Source organism: Drosophila bipectinata, chromosome 3L, assembly GCF_030179905.1.
Source record: "Drosophila bipectinata strain 14024-0381.07 chromosome 3L, DbipHiC1v2, whole genome shotgun sequence".
In the NCBI taxonomy this organism is placed as follows: domain Eukaryota; kingdom Metazoa; phylum Arthropoda; class Insecta; order Diptera; family Drosophilidae; genus Drosophila; species Drosophila bipectinata.
Window position 1 is genome coordinate 8691224 of NC_091738.1, and position 15734 is coordinate 8706957.

Consider the following 15734-nt stretch of genomic DNA (forward strand, 5'->3'; position numbering starts at 1 on the left):
TCGTTTTTAAATTTATTAAAATTAATCTTTATACTTCTTTAGTTTTTGTTAGTCTACTTTCCAATAAAAATTTGTATTTATGCAATTATTGGCAAGATTTTTATAATATTTCCCAGGTACTAGTTCGATAGACTAGTTATCGATAAGATAAGGGCTAGGTGTCATCACTATCAGCTGAAGAAAACATAAACAAACACACTCTTCTCATTTATTTACCTTTTTTTCACTGAATCTTGTTATTTAGTGAAACGAAAGCTCTTCTAAGACATAAAGATTGCAAGATGGGAACGCCCGGCAAAAAGTTCAACAATTTACCACCGTACTCACCCCGGGTGGGGCAATATCCCTCCCAGTCCGTGGACTACAGATCACAGCAGTTTGGTGGCCAGCAGCCGCCCCAACAACAGAATTTTGGCTTCTACGAGGACACACAAGGCTCCACGAGACCCCAGAATAATGTCCCACACTTTTATCAAAACAAATCCCCCCAGGAGGCACCCCAGAGGCATAGGCCATACGGACAGGGTCGTGGATTCGGACGCGGCGGAAACTTCAACCGGAGAAACTTCCAAAATAGGGAGCAGAATCATAGAAACCACAGAGGCATGGGTGGAAACCAAAGCGGTAGTTCCTTCCCTCAGTACTTTCACCCCTCGATGCTAGAGGATCCTTGGCAAGAGCTGATGGAGCGACACCAGGCCATTCACGGACCCAGCCAATCCTCTACAGATGAAGTAGAGGCCCATTAGGTTCATTGTACATTTAAGTTCCAATAAATACACCTTGCAGTTAGGAAATTAAACCTTACAACAGTACCGCTGAGGTTGTAACGTTTCATATAATTAAACAACAGTTTCCAAAAAAATACGAAACTAGTGTGTATATCCTTAAGTCTACGATGCTCCCCTGAGTTGTGTGAGGAGGGATCCTCGGATCAGAAGTGCTGCTGTTGATGGTGCTTCTTCTCCAGATACTTCTCCCAGTCGGCGGCTATTCGATTGTATATACCCATGGCCGCACGCGCATCCTCCACAGAATTGTGCTCTCCGGTTTGGATCTCCTGGCCGAGAACGGCCATGGTGAGGCGTTTGAGGCTGGGCGTGTGCCCGTTGGAGACAAGCTTGCAGAGGGGCTTGTAGCGTGAGGTGTCGCGGATATGTTCAAACGGGTGCCGAATGTTCAGGACGGCAATGTCGTTGCGAAGGGCATGTCCGACGAGAATCTTTCCATGGAGCAGCTTCACCACCTCGTTCTGTACGACGGCAAAGTCCTCGCCGTTAGCAATGTCCTGTGGCCGGATGCCAGAAACGCTGGTGCGGTAGTCGGTCACCTCCTGGCGGGGCTTTACGTGCTTGTCCAGCAGCACCTCGCCCACCCGATTCACGATTGACACGCGGGCCAGCATGTCGTCCTGGCCGTTGTGTCCCACACCGACCATTTCACAGTCCATGGCCAAGTACCTGTTGCGCTGAGCCTTCTTTTTATTGCGCGTGCGCGCGGATTTGGATAGTGGTGTGGATCCTTCCTGCTCCTTCATTGTGTTCTCACTACCAAGAGCAGATCCCGCTGCAGGTCCTCCTCCAGCCGTCGAAGCCATCCAGTTGGAACCGGCAGCTCGCCTGCTCACATTTGGTTGTTGCACCTGCAGCCGTTCCATTGACGTTTGAAGTTTACGTTGACGCGGGGAAACCACATTTTTCGGATTCCCAGACTCGCTGTTGTTGTTTTTGTTGGTGCTGATGGTGGCGTTGGTAGCCGCAGGGTTGGTCGTGGCAGGTGCATTCGCACGGGGTCGGTTTAGATCGAATTGCTTTTGTCGCTGGGTCGCGGACATGGCGTTGCAGCAAATGTATTTCTTTTCAATATAAAATTATCAATAAAAATATTTATGTTGTTATTTTGTAGAGGCTCACCTGCCTAGTATGACCGTATTTAGGAGCCAAACCGATAACTTATCCAACCGATAACTCGATAACAAAACTGTCTCGCAAAAACATACTGCTTGTAAATATTTGGTTTTTTTTTTTACCGTAAATATATTCTGATATATATGCATGCATAATGCAAGGAAATTGTATGCCACCGCAGTTTCTAAACCTGTACAGGGCCCACAGCCTATGAGCCGCCCGCTAAGGTTTCTCTGTGCCCCGTATGTGTGTCCATATCCATATCCGACAATTGATTTGTACGGTTGCCAAAGGAGCGGAGTGAACTGGAAGGATAATGGCCGGCAGGGAGACGCAGATGCAGGCGTTCCACTCGCGCTGCGGCCGCTCCATACGGCTGTACAACTCCAATCGGTCGGCACAGCGCTCCATGAGAGATTTCAGTCATGCCCTTGTCTTCAGCGCCCTTCCTCTGGAGGACGACGAACTCTTCGAGGTGGTCATTGAGAAGAAGGTACGGTGGGACTGTCTTTTGCGTGGCCTAAATCATCCTTATGCCTTTCTATCGCCCACAGAACACCTCCTGGGGCGGCAGCATCGAGATCGGAGTGACCGCTGAATCGCCGGACGATCTGGAACTGGTGGCCTGTGCCACGGCCATGCGAAATGGCACCTGGGTCATGTCCGGAATCGATGTGCGGAAGGACGGGCGCCGACTATTCGAGTTCTACGGCACAGATCTGGAGACCCTGAACGAAAACGACCGTGTGGGGGTGATGCGCACGTCTGGGAACGACCTCATCTTCTATGTAAACGGCGAGTCGCAGGGTGTGGCGGCCAAGAACATGCCCAAGCCTCTATGGGCTCTGGTTGATCTTTATGGGCGTTGCGTGCAAGTTTCTATATTTCCCCGTGACTCGAATGGCTCTGGAGAGGTAGGTCTTGTGTGGATTCCAGTGCGGTTTCTAATCCAATTGTGTCTCTCCACATAGCTATTGGATTCCCCGATTCAACAGCCCCTGCAACAGGAAGTCCAGAACCTGGACGTCGCCATCAATCCCCTACTTGCCGACGGATGGCTACACGGCTCCGGTGGTCATATATCTAATACCCAGGCCACCTCCACAGTTTCCGGGCCTGCTTCCGGCTCGGATTACTACGACATCAACGATCGGCTGCGATTCCACACCCGATGCGGCTCGCTAGTGAAACTCTCACCAAACTTTCGATCCGCCGAACGCCGCCGTCCTCTGGACGAGTTCAACAACGGAGTGGTGATGACCCATCGGCCGTTGCGCGACAACGAGCTCTTCGAGATCCGCATCGACAAGCTGGTGGACAAGTGGTCGGGCTCCATCGAAGTGGGCGTAACTACCCACAATCCGACGGTGCTGCACTTTCCAGCCACGATGACCAACATGCGCTCGGGCACCACCATGATGTCCGGCTGCGGGATCCTGACCAACGGAAAGGGTACCCGCCGACAGTACGGGGAGTTCAACCTGGATGAGTTGCGAGAGGGAGACCGCGTGGGGATGATGCGCAAGGCCAATGGCAATCTCCACTACTACATCAACGGTCAGGATCAGGGAGTGGCAGCTACCCGGGTGGCCTCAACGTTGTGGGGCGTTATCGATCTGTACGGCATGACCATTAAGGTGACCATCGTCGATCGAGACGAGCGGGAGCAGCAGAATCTTGTTACGCGGCGCAATAACATTGTGGCGGGCATGACTGCCTGTGGCGGAGCTGCCCAACATTCTCAGCCACATCCGCCCCACTCGGGCACTCCGACTTTGAGTCTCCTCAGTCCCGAAAGTGAGATGAATGTCGCCGGAGCAACTGGCGGCCTGAGCGAGACTATATCCAGTACGCGAGCCATAGCTAGGAACGATGATCGCTTGACCTTTCATCACATATGCGGAACTCACGCCACCGTCACCCAGAGCGGTCGCACGGCCCTGCGCCCAAAGTAAGACCACTAGAAACCTCCAATTTTGGATCCTAACCAAGTCTATATATTTCACAGCGCTGCTGATGATTTCAACAACGGCGTGGTGCTTACCCGCCGGCCCCTTCGACCCAACGAGCTGTTCCAGGTGCGTCTGGAGCGAGTGGTTACCAAGTGGGCGGGCTCCGTTGAAATGGGCGTGACTACGCACAGCGCCGACGACCTGGACTTCCCCTTCACGATGACCAATGTCCGGTAAGTATGGAATAGTAACTTCCCTGCTAGATATACTCTACTGTACTGATATAGATCCGGAACCTGGATGATGACTGGCAACGGAGTGATGCAAAACGGGGTAACAGTTATTGAGCAATATGGCCAAAATCTGGACAGGCTACAGGTGGGAGATCGGGTGGGTGTGGTGCGCAAGGACGATGGCACGCTGCACTTTTGGGTCAACGGAGTGGATCAGGGTCCGGCGGCCAGCAACGTACCGGAACGAGTGTTCGGGGTCATCGATTTGTACGGCCAGGCGGCCCAGGCGAGCATCGTTGACACCTCGGAATGCGGGAGCCCGGACACCGGTAACTCGACCATTTCAAACACGACATTGTACAGCGAGGTGCCGCTGCGATTCCACAGCATTCACGGCGCCAATGCTGGCATCTCGAACAGCGGACTAACCGCTTCGCGACCCAACTCCCTGGCGGAGTTCAACGACGCCATAGTGTTCAGCAATCGGCCGCTGCGGCAGCGGGAGCTTTTCGAAGTCGAGCTTGAGACGATGGTTCGTCACTGGTCGGGCAACATCGAAATCGGAGTTACGGGAACCCGGCCAGAAGACATTCAGTTGGCGCCGAACGCCACCGACCTGGAGGCAAATGACACCATCATTCTCTGCGGTCCCATGATCTTTCACAATCGCAAGACCATACGCACCAACATCCTTCTGGACCTGGACACCCTGGGCCCCAGCACACGGGTGGGTGTGATGCGGAACGGCGACTTTATCCACTTCTTTGTGGACGGCATGGATCAGGGCCCGGCCTGCGAGTGCCATGCCCCAAACATTTGGGCCATCATCGATCTGTACGGGCAGTGCGCCCAGGTCAGCCTCACCCAGACGCAGGTGGACATTCGGGCGCCCTATGCCACCAGCGAGAACTCGCAGAGCTGCCAGGCCACCTCGGTCATCCAGCATCCGGCCATGGAAACGAAGCACCGCTGGACGTGCGTTTCGGGAAATGTTAGCCTTACCAAGGACTGGACAGAAGCCTCACGATTCACAGGAGCGGCAGCTCCACTCTCCCACTGCCTCGTCTTTTCCGAGCATCCGCTCAGCGCCGGATCGCCATTCGAAATCAAGTTGACTTCAATAAATCCCATGTTTGCAGGTTGCCTCAGCATTGGGGTCACGGATCTCAACCTGAGCGACGAGAGTGTTCGCAAGAAGCTCCCGACCAGCATACGACGGATTCCAGCCAATGTTTGGTACGTGAGTGGGAGCGAGGTGCGCTTCAACACCAGCTGCCTGCAGAGATCGTTGGCCTCGCTCGAGTGGCTGCGCGTGGACGATCGCATAACCTTGGAGCGGGTGGAGAACTCGCTCAACATTCTGCTGAACTCGGAGAACGTGAACATCCAGTTCCACAATGTACCCAACGATGTGTACGTGGTGGCCGAGCTGAGTGGTTCTACGATGGGCATCCAGGTGATCTCCGCTCAAGGCCCAGCCTCGCCGCTGCGGCCCTGCAGCTTGCGGTTGCAGGACTCGATGGACTTTGGGATGGATCCACTTAACAAGCAGGACAGCTCCATGCTGGAGTCCATCGACTCAGAGGCTCAAAACTACGAGTTTGTGGACATATCGCAGAAGAACGCGAGGCTCAGCGAGGATCGCAGGAGTGTGGCCAGGGTCAAGTCCTACAACCAGTCCATCGTCTGCCTGAACAAGCCGCTCTGTAAGGGCGACAGCATCAGCATCAAGGTGGACGCCCTCAACACCAAGTGGAAGGGCACTCTCGGGCTGGGCGTCTTGTCCGCGTGTCCACAAACGGCACCCATTTCGTTGCTGGATTGCAAGCGAAGCTGCTGGCTGGCCACCCACGACTATGTGAACATCAACGGGCAGGTAATGGCTTCCAAGTACGGCGAGGTGCTGGACCAGATCCAGGTGGGCACTGTTATAACCGTGACCCTCACTCACGCTGGCATGCTGAGTAAGTTCTATGCCTTTTTAGGATTTCTCTCTCTCATTTATACTTTATATTCCTCCTAGTCATTATGGTTGGCTCCACGAATCTCGAGGATCTGGGCAGCGGCCTTCCCAATCACGTTTATCCTGTGTTCGATGTGTACGGCAAGTGCGAGAAAATCACCCTGATCACGGGCAGCGATGCCGCCCGGACAGGCAATGCCAATGGCACACCCATTTTGGAGGCTCCTGAAGCTCTGGAGCTCGACAATGGAATGCCGCAGCAATGCGAAAAGGCCCATCTGGAGATGCACGAGAAGGAGAAGGACACGGAACAGGCCAGCGAGTTCGGACGGGATGGTCCCTCCACCTCCGGTGCTCCCTCCAATGCCATGTAAGTGGTGTAACTGGGGAGGAATACTCTTCGATACCCATTGGGGTTTATCTCTTTGCAGGACCCGCTCGGTTATGGAGAGCGTTTCGGAGAACCTGCTGCTCAACATCTCCATCAAAAACCGCACCTTGGAACAACAACGAAACGAATTGGGAGGATCCTCATCGACTTGGTAAGCCTAGGGCGGCCTTGGAGTCCCCATTTGATCTAAAAATAATCCAAATACCATTTTCAGTTGCCTTCGCGAGTCCCTCCAGCTGCAGCACAACACGAACTTGAACATTCAGCGTAGCCAGAGCACTCAGCGATTTCAGAATTCTCTAAACACGTCGACAACAGCGGTGGGATCTAGTGGATCCACCGCTTCCAACGTCCAGCACTTGAGCAACTCCGGGGTCTACGATACCAACAAAGAATACGACGAGCTGCCACATGCACCGATGCCATTGGGAAACTCTGTGGATGAACCACCAGACGGATCCATTGCCGCAACGAACGAACAGAGCGAGAACAACGCTGAGGCTTTGGAGGATACTCGAGAGGTTTCCAGCGAACCAGCTAGCAGGGATAATGTCCTGGAGGACGACGAGATCGACTACATGAACCACCTGCTTCTGCTGCAGCAGCTCCAGCAGAACGAGTACACACGCCATCACCTGATGCCCGACCATCCGTCGCTTCTGAATCTCGACCTGCCCTCCCTTAACTCGCTGGAATCGGACTCCAACTCGAATGCGAACTCGGCTGGGCAGGTGCGCTGCTCGGCGGAGCAAAACGATTGCGAGTATTTGCGCCAGGTGCGACGCTTCTGCGCTTCTCTCGTCCTTCCGCAGGCCTTCTTCGACAGCCGATTGGAGCCGGTGTGCTTCTGCGCCAAGTGCAGTGGTCCCAGCAACGGGGACAAGCTTGAGGGTTGGGTATACTTCAAGCTTAACCAGCAGACCGTGAATGCGCAGAGTACTTCCACCACTTCCTCATCGGCGGGCGTTTCCACGGGGGTTTCGTCGTCAGCGGCGCCGCAAGTGCACTTCGATCTCAACGGTGACTGGCTGCCATTCTACTATATGACGCGGGTGGACAAGATCCGGGCCATCCTTGATCGTGGCCAGCCACTGCCATTAGAATCCGATCCCGATGAGGAGCCGTCTGCTGCGGCTTTCAAGGATGAGCCCGGCACCCGTCTGGAGTTGTACTACTCGCCAAATGCCACTGTTATTGAGCCTGTCTTGCCACAGCACCACTTTGCATCCGAACAGGGTCTCCATCGAATCTCAACGTCGTTCGAAGTCTATGTCCGGCGTCAGTCCATTTCTGGTGTGACCACCGGTAAGGCTGCCGCAGAGGCCAAGCGGCGCAGCATGGGTACTGTCACTGGAAACGATAATGATGGCGTGGCCGGCGGTGGAACAAACCAGGATGCAATGGGCGCCACTTCCTCTTCCGGATCGGCACCGAACGAGTCGTCGGTCCATCTGCTAAACGATCTCTGTTGGTTCACAAAGGAGGCCGGCGCCTGCATAATCAACGCTCTGATCATCAAGCTGGACAGGACGGACGACCAGGAATCTCATTAAGCACGCTAGTCATGGCCTTTTGTATGCCTCTATACACCCGCTTCCAGCACGACGATCCTAATCCCCGACATTCTAATCACGCTAGAAAGCTACTCCACACCAAATCGCATACGCATACGCATTCCCCTTTGTAAACGAGATTTTATTGTATTATTTTAAGCGCCAATAAAGTAATCGCAGAGTTAAACTTGATTTAAATAATAGTACATTTTTTATATAAGTTTATTACTTTATTTATTATATACTATTTGTTCATCTTAGTTGGCTGGGAAAAAGACTTTCGTCCTATTTGTACTGTCTACTTCTCAGTTAATATTTAAACTTCAAACCCTTAGACACGTACAAGTACCTCACCTCACAAAAATGTGCGAAGAAGGATCGTGCCCTAGTTTTCCAACAAGATGCTGCGGAATTTTTTATTCCATTTATTGTATCGTGATGGGAGCTATTTCGTTGTTGCCTTTTCCTTGGCTTGTGGCTGAACCCAACAGCGAAAAAATGAAGACTGCATATTTTGTATCCAACATAATTAGCTATGTGACGTCGATCTTATACATAGTGGCGGGAATTTTGTTATTAGTTGGAATCTTGGTAAGTACGTAAATACTTTAATTAATAAAAAATTAAACCTCGTGCTATTTAGAAAGAAAAGAGGAAGTTGTTCCAAGTGGGAAAGGTGCTAAGCTACTTTTGGCCCATAAACCATTCAATCATGATCTTTCCATTAAGTAAGTTACATGTTTTATAGTTTTACTAGACTAATAATTATATTTTTTCTAAATTTCTGCTTTTAGTTGTCCATATTATAAGCGTGTGTAGACTTTGCCCCCTAAGAGATGAATTGTTTGGATAACTAGGTATATTCCTAAATATCATAGACATATACATATATAGAAAATATTTTTTTCTATTTTTCAGCTTTATATAAAATTTTTGCAGCGCCTGCGGAGCTCTTTTTATTGGAAAGGTTTCTACAAATTTTTAGGTTTACAAAATTTATACATATAGTATAGTAGTTCATGGAAATGCATTTTTTGGCGATATTATTACCCTCGGACCGGCTCCACTTGGAGGTGTTTTATTCTATAGTGTAAGTAATTCTTTAATTTAAAATTAATTTACAAATATCTGAATGGTTTTGCTTAGAGTGTTTGGAAAATATGAGGGATTGTGCATTGACTTAAAGGGGTAAACAAATTATACCTGGATAAAATAACTGACATGGACATGGAGTACAATGATGAAATTTTAAGAAATAACCTGCCTGTGGTCACCCTAGCCTCTGAAGAATCAGGATCAAACTAATGGATATCTTATCTGATCTGCTCCTGTCTATTAACTCCCAAATAAATGCCTTAAACCGTTTTCATGGTACTAAATATTATTATTAAATATGTCTTATTATGCATCAGATAAAATAAATGCAATAAAAAATATATTCTTAATGTTGCTTAATGGGTGGAATTTTCTTTGAAATTATTTTCTCCTTTTCACCACTATAAGTGCGATTTCATTGAGACTATAATGACTTGGTATCGTATTCTTAGCTACATTAATTACAAATTAAATCAATTGGTACTGTAGCCTTACGATTTTGGCCATAACTTGATTTATACTTTGCAGATTGGTGAAAGTTATACCCTCACAGTTTTAGAACTTTGAGTACCATAATATTCAATAATAACCATAAGAAAAAATATTATACTAATTTTTCGTAATTTTCCAAAGCGGTCACAATGATTTATTGTATATATTAGCTGAATTTAAGTTTAATTTTTTGGTAATTTGGTGCGAAGGGGAATAGAGCTCCTAATTCGATAAAAAAATAAATAAAATAATCCGAAAGAAGTGCATCAAAAATTCAGACTCCGCAGTACAAAATAAAAATCAAAACCTTGTTTTAAAATATTAATTTTTGAAATAGAAACATTTGCATAACTCGAATAATACTTGGCCCATTTAAAAATGTTATACCTTCCCGATCGCAGAACTCCGAGTAGAATCATTCCGTATTATTCCCTACCTTTCCACAGACTTATTATTGGCTTATTATTATTATTTTATTAATGATATAATATTTGTTCATCCCAGTTGGCTGGGAAAGAGACTTTCGTCGTATGTGTACTGTCTACTTCTCAGATAATTTTAAACTTCAAACCCTTAGACACGTACAAGTACCTCACAAAAATGTGCGAAGAAGGATCGTGCCCTAGTATTCCAACAAGATGCTGCGGAATTTTTTATTCCATTTATTGTATCGTGATCGGAGCTATTTGTGTCGCGACGTTGCCTTTTGATTTGCCTATTGGTGATGCCAACGGCGAAACTCCATATTTTGTACAAGTATACGGCGTTATTAGTATTGTGATGTCGATCTTATACCTAGTGGCGGGAATTTTGTTATTAGTCGGAATCTGGGTAAGTACGTAAATACTTTAATTTATAAATACTTAAGCCTCGTGATATTTAGAAAGAAAAGAGGAAGTTGTTCCAAGTGGGAAAGGTGCTAAGCTACTTTTGGCCCATAACTCATACATTCTTCATCTTTCCATTAAGTAAGTTACATATTTTATATGTTTATTAGATAAATTATTATTATTTGTATTAATTTATGTTTTTAGTTGTCCATATTATAAGCGTGTGTAGACTTTGCTCCCTAAGAGATGAATTGTTTGACTAGGTATGTTCCTCAATATCATAGATATATACATATATAAAAAGAAAATATTTTGTTTATTTTTCAGCTTTATATAAAATTTTTGCAGTGCCTGCTGGGCTTTTTTCATTGGAAAGGTTTCTACAAATTTTTAGGTTTACAAAATTTATACAAATAGTATAGTAGTTCATGGAAATGCATTTTTTGGCGATCTTAAATACCCTCGGACCGGCTCCACTAGGAGATGTTTTGTTCTGTATTGTAAGTAATTCTCTTACATAAAATTAATTTACAAATATCTGAATGGTTTTGCTTAGAGTGTTTGGAAAATATGAGGCATTTTGCATTGGCAGAAAGGGGTCAACCAATTCTTCCTGGAGAAGCTAACTGAAATGGAGTAAGGAGTCAATGGAGTCATGAAACTGCCCGAAATAACCTGGCTGTGGTCACCCTAGGCTCTGCCGAATCAGGATTAAGCGAATGGATATCTTATCTGATCTGCTCCTGTCTATTAACTCCCAAATAAATGCCTTAAACCGTTATCATGGTACTAAATATTATTATTAAATATGTCTTATTATGCATCAGATAAAATAAATGCAAAAAAAAATATATTCTTAATGTTGCTTAATGGGTGAAATTTTCTTTAAAATTAATTTCTCGTTTTCATTACCTTAAGTGCGATTTCAGTGGGACTACAATGGACTGGGAGTCAAATTCTTAGATACATTAATTTCAATTAAATCAATGGGTACTGTAGCCTTACTATTTTGGCCATAACTTGATTTAAACTTTTCAGATTGGTGAATTTTATAAGGTTTTAGAACTTTGAGTACCATTATATTCAATAATAACCATAAGAAAAAATATTTTACTTTATAGAAGAAATATTTTTCACAGTGATTTTTTGTATATACATATTAGCCGAATTTAAGCTTAATTTGTTGGTACATAGTGCGAAGGGAATAGAGCTCCTAATTCAAAAATTCAGACTCCGCAGAACAAAATAAAAATCAGAACCTTGATTCAAAATGTTAATTTTTGAAATATAAATATTGGCATAATTCGGATAATACTTGGCTCATTTAAAAATGTTATACCTTTCCGATCGCAGAACTCCAAGCAGCATCATTCCATATTATTCCCTACCTTGCCACAGACTTATTATTGGCCTTTTATTATTATTTTATTAATGATATAATATTTGTTCATCCCAGTTGACTGGGAAAATGGCTTCCGTTTTATGTGTACTTTTATTTTAAACTTTAACCTTCAAACCCTTACATACATACACGTACCTTACAAAAATGTGCGAAGAAGGATCGTGCCCTAGTATTCCAACAAGATGCTGCGGAATGTTTTATTCCATTTATTGTATTGTGATGGGAACTATTTGGCTGGTGATGTCTGTATTGGAAATAGTAGACGCATTTCAATTAGAAACGAGCACCCACAAAGATATAGAGATTGTATTATCCTTCTTTGACGCTGTGGTGTCGATCTCATACATAGTGGCGGGAACTTTGTTATTACTTGGAATCTTGGTAAGTAAGTAAATAAATTAATTATTAAATAATTAAGCCTCGTGCCACTTAGAAAAAAAGGAGGACGTTGTTCCAAGTAGGAAAGGTGCTAAGCTATTTCTGGCCCATAGTTTATGCATATGCCATCTTTCCATTAAGTAAGTTACATATTTTATAGTTTTATTAGACTAAATATTTTTTTTTTTATTTCTGCCTTTAGTTGTCCATATTATAAGCGTGTGTAGACTTTGTCCTCTAAGAGATGAATTATTTGAATAACTAGGTATGTTACTAAATATCATAGACATTTCTTTAAAAAAAGCAATTTTTGGCGATCTTAAATACACTGGGACAGACTCCCCTTGTGATATTTTATTCCGTATTGTAAGTAATTCTTCTATATAATAATAACTTACAAATATCTGATTGAATAATCTTAGAGGACAACTAATTCTGCCTGGAGAAGCTTACTGGAAATAGACTAAGATAATGATGCGATTTTCATAAAAACCCTGACTGTGGTCACCCTCGCCTCGCCCGAATCAGGATCAAAAGAATCGATATCTTATCTGATCTTCTACTGTCTATTAACTGCAAATTAAATACCTGAAACAGTTTTCATAATACTAGAAATTATTTTTAATATATCATATTATGCATCAGATAAAATAAATGCAATGCAAAGGAGTGGTATTTTATTGAAATTATTTTTAGATTTCAAAGTAATGCAATTTGGTGAAACTATAAGGCCTAACGCATTGTATTCTTAGTTGCATTAATTCAAAAAAATCAATGTATCTTTACGAACTTGTCTATTATATTGTATTACCTTTTTGCGGCTTTTGTACCTTCCATTTTGGCCATAACTTGGGTTATACTTTGCATTCAATAATATCCAGAAGAAAAATCATTATTACATATTTATTCAAATTTAATGATCTTTGCCATAATGGTAACCCGATAAATGTATTCCGTTTTTAAATCGGTTAAGATATAGATAAAATATTTCATAAAATGTTTATGAAAAGTTCAGACTTAGAAAAACAAATAAAAACTAAAGTGTGCTTCCAAAATTTTAATTTTCGGATTATAAAACTTTGTATAGCTTGGTCAATACTTGGCCCATCCAAAAATTTTATACCTTCCCGATCTCAGAACTTCAAGTATCGTCCTTCCCAATAAAACCTTTGCGACAAAATTTTTGGGTTATTTTCTCAATTTTTTAAACATTTTCGCAATTCCTTTTTTCGCATATTTGAAAGGGGTACTTAAGTACTAAAGTTAATCTTGATTTAAATAATTGTAAAGATTTGATATAAGGTTGAAATTCATTAGAAAGAATGTATCTTTATTATTGGTATTATTTTATTAAGGATATAATATTTGTTCATCCCAGTTGACTGGGTAAAAACATTTCATTTTATGAATAAGTTTTTCTCAGTTAAACTTTAACTTTCAAACACTTACACACGTACACGTATCTTACAAAAATGTGCGAGGAAGGATCGTGCCCTAGTATTCCGGCAAGAGGTTGCGGAATTTTTTATTCCATTTATTGTATCGTGATGGGAACTTTTTGGATGGGGATGGGTGTGAAGAACACAGTAGAATCGATCAACGACAACGATATGCTTTTTATATTTTTATCCATCATTGAATCTGTGGTGTCGGTCTTATACATAGTGGCGGGAATTTTGTTATTACTTGGAATCTTGGTAAGTAACTAATTAAATCTATAAATAATTAAGTCATTTACCTCGTGCAATTTAGAAACAAAGGAAGACGTTGTTCCAAGTGGGGAAGGTGCTAAGCTACTTCTGGCCCATAGTTTATGCATCTTTCATCTTTCCATTAAGTAAGTTACATATTTTATAGTATTATTGGATTAATTATTATTTCTTCTAAATTTCTGCTTTTAGTTGTCCATATCATAAGCGTGTTCAGACTTTGTCCTCTAAAAGAAGAACTGTTTGGATAACTAGGTATGTTACTAATATCATATACATATTTTTCAACTTCAAGGCTTTTCATGCAACGCTTTCTTTATTTTAAAGGTTTCAAAAATTTTTAGGTTGAAAAAATTTATACATATGGGTCTTGATTGTCATTATTGTCAGGACCTATATGTATAAATTTTTTTGGCGATCTTAAATACACTCGGACAGGCTCCACTTGGAGGTGTTTTATTCTATATTGTAAGTAATTCTTTTATATAAAATTAATTTATAAATATCTAATGGTAGCTTAGAGTGTTTGGAAAATATGAGGTTGTGCATTGACTGAAAGGGGTCAATCAATTCTGCCTGGAGAAGCTAACTGGAATATGGAGGTAATGATGAAATTTTTAGAAATAACCTGGCTGTGGTCACCCTCGCCTCTGAAGAATCAGGATCAAGCGAATCGATATCTTATCTGATCTGCTCCTGTCTATTAAATCCCAAATTAAACAGTTTTTCTGGAACTAGATATTATTATTAAATATATCGTATTATCATTATTAAATATATGATCAGATAAAATAAATGCAATGATAAGGAGTGGTATTTTATTTGAAATTATTTTCTGGATTCAAGAAGGTGCATCTTCAGTGAGACTTGTGTGTTATGTATTATATGACTTATGTATAATATTATCGTACTACCTGTTTATTTTCAAATCACAGTTACCATGGTAACATATTTCTAAATTCTTAATCTGGATAATATTGTTAGTAAAAGAAATATAATACCGAATAAATATAATGTGCAAAAATGTGCATGAGCAAGAGGGATCCGGGCTAGAATGTTTCCCAAGCATACCCAACAAGGCGTGCGGCATATTTTATTCAATATATTGCATTATAGTAGGGTGTGTTTTCCTATTTCTAGGTATGGCATCATTTGAGAATCATTTTGACATTAAAACAGGAGCCCCCTTTATGCTGGGGGTATCCTTCTTATATGTCATCGCTGGATTTTTTTTATTATTTGGAATAATGGTGAGCTGCTAAAACAATCTCGATTTTTTCAATATAATTATGTATTTTCTTCTAGTTTCAGAGAATGTACTGCATTGAGGTTGGAAAAATTTGTAGCTACTTTTGGCCCTCACTATATTTTATTCTCGTATTTCCATTAGGTATATATATACATACATATTTCGATTAACCACTCTTTGGTACTAATTTTTTTTATTACTTTAGTATTTCATATTATAAGCATCGTTAAAATTTGCGCTTATAAAAGAGATATACAACAGCAAGATATTTAAAACGAAATTGCAGGTGGATGTGTTTTTTTAAATAAATAAAATTTATATTAATTTTATTATTATTTGCAGGTTGACTTTGGTTAAGGTACCATCAAAAATTCAAATTCATGTAAATTTTATAAATTGAATTATTAAAGATATTTTTTTTTATAAAATAAGTGTTTATAATTTCGGTATTCGGTAATCTTGTATTCGTAGAAGCCCAACTTTGGTGTTCCTAAGGTCTTAAGGTCGGTTTCTACCTTGTTTTCCCAAAAACCTGCTGTTTCTTTTGGAATTTTTTTCTTGGAAAATATGATAGGTATTA

General features: G+C 42.9%; 3 protein-coding genes and 3 long non-coding RNA genes across 8 annotated transcripts; 5 read left to right on the top strand and 1 right to left on the bottom strand.

Moving 5' to 3' along the window:
* Window positions 1–166: 166 nt before the first annotated feature.
* LOC108120791 (uncharacterized) lies at window positions 167–866 on the top strand. The gene has a single exon (XM_017234599.3). It carries the CDS (start codon window positions 282–284, stop codon window positions 747–749), a length of 468 nt encoding a protein of 155 aa, XP_017090088.2. The 5' UTR covers window positions 167–281; the 3' UTR covers window positions 750–866.
* Window positions 790–2018, bottom strand: LOC108120790 (uncharacterized). Its single transcript, XM_070279720.1, has 2 exons — window positions 1914–2018; window positions 790–1855 (listed from the first exon to the last, which is right to left on the bottom strand). The coding sequence occupies exon 2, from the start codon at window positions 1832–1834 to the stop codon at window positions 935–937; it is 900 nt and encodes a 299-aa protein (XP_070135821.1). The 5' UTR covers window positions 1835–1855; window positions 1914–2018; the 3' UTR covers window positions 790–934.
* Window positions 1987–8191, top strand: Neurl4 (neuralized E3 ubiquitin protein ligase 4). The gene is made up of 9 exons (XM_070279715.1): window positions 1987–2004; window positions 2069–2400; window positions 2462–2821; window positions 2879–3858; window positions 3916–4092; window positions 4147–6056; window positions 6116–6425; window positions 6487–6597; window positions 6661–8191. Exons 2-9 carry the CDS (start codon window positions 2224–2226, stop codon window positions 7997–7999), a joined length of 5364 nt encoding a protein of 1787 aa, XP_070135816.1. The 5' UTR covers window positions 1987–2004; window positions 2069–2223; the 3' UTR covers window positions 8000–8191.
* A 1918-nt stretch (window positions 8192–10109) lies between these two features.
* On the top strand, window positions 10110–11203 carry LOC138926295 (uncharacterized). The gene is made up of 5 exons (XR_011442769.1): window positions 10110–10417; window positions 10470–10554; window positions 10621–10679; window positions 10744–10916; window positions 10973–11203. It is a non-coding gene; the product is annotated as an uncharacterized lncRNA (long non-coding RNA).
* Window positions 11204–11809: 606 nt separating this feature from the next.
* On the top strand, window positions 11810–12843 carry LOC138926325 (uncharacterized). Of its 2 annotated transcripts, XR_011442792.1 has the most exons (5): window positions 11810–12199; window positions 12252–12336; window positions 12399–12461; window positions 12534–12562; window positions 12619–12843. It is a non-coding gene; the product is annotated as an uncharacterized lncRNA (long non-coding RNA). The 2 variants fall into 2 exon arrangements; XR_011442791.1 differs by having other exon boundaries at window positions 11817–12199; window positions 12399–12562; window positions 12619–12832.
* Window positions 12844–13588: 745 nt separating this feature from the next.
* LOC138926278 (uncharacterized) lies at window positions 13589–15556 on the top strand. Of its 2 annotated transcripts, none has more exons than XR_011442741.1 (8): window positions 13589–13893; window positions 13949–14033; window positions 14098–14160; window positions 14233–14373; window positions 14422–15155; window positions 15211–15295; window positions 15360–15440; window positions 15497–15556. It is a non-coding gene; the product is annotated as an uncharacterized lncRNA (long non-coding RNA). The 2 variants fall into 2 exon arrangements; XR_011442742.1 differs by having other exon boundaries at window positions 13590–13893; window positions 14427–15155.
* Window positions 15557–15734: the final 178 nt, after the last annotated feature.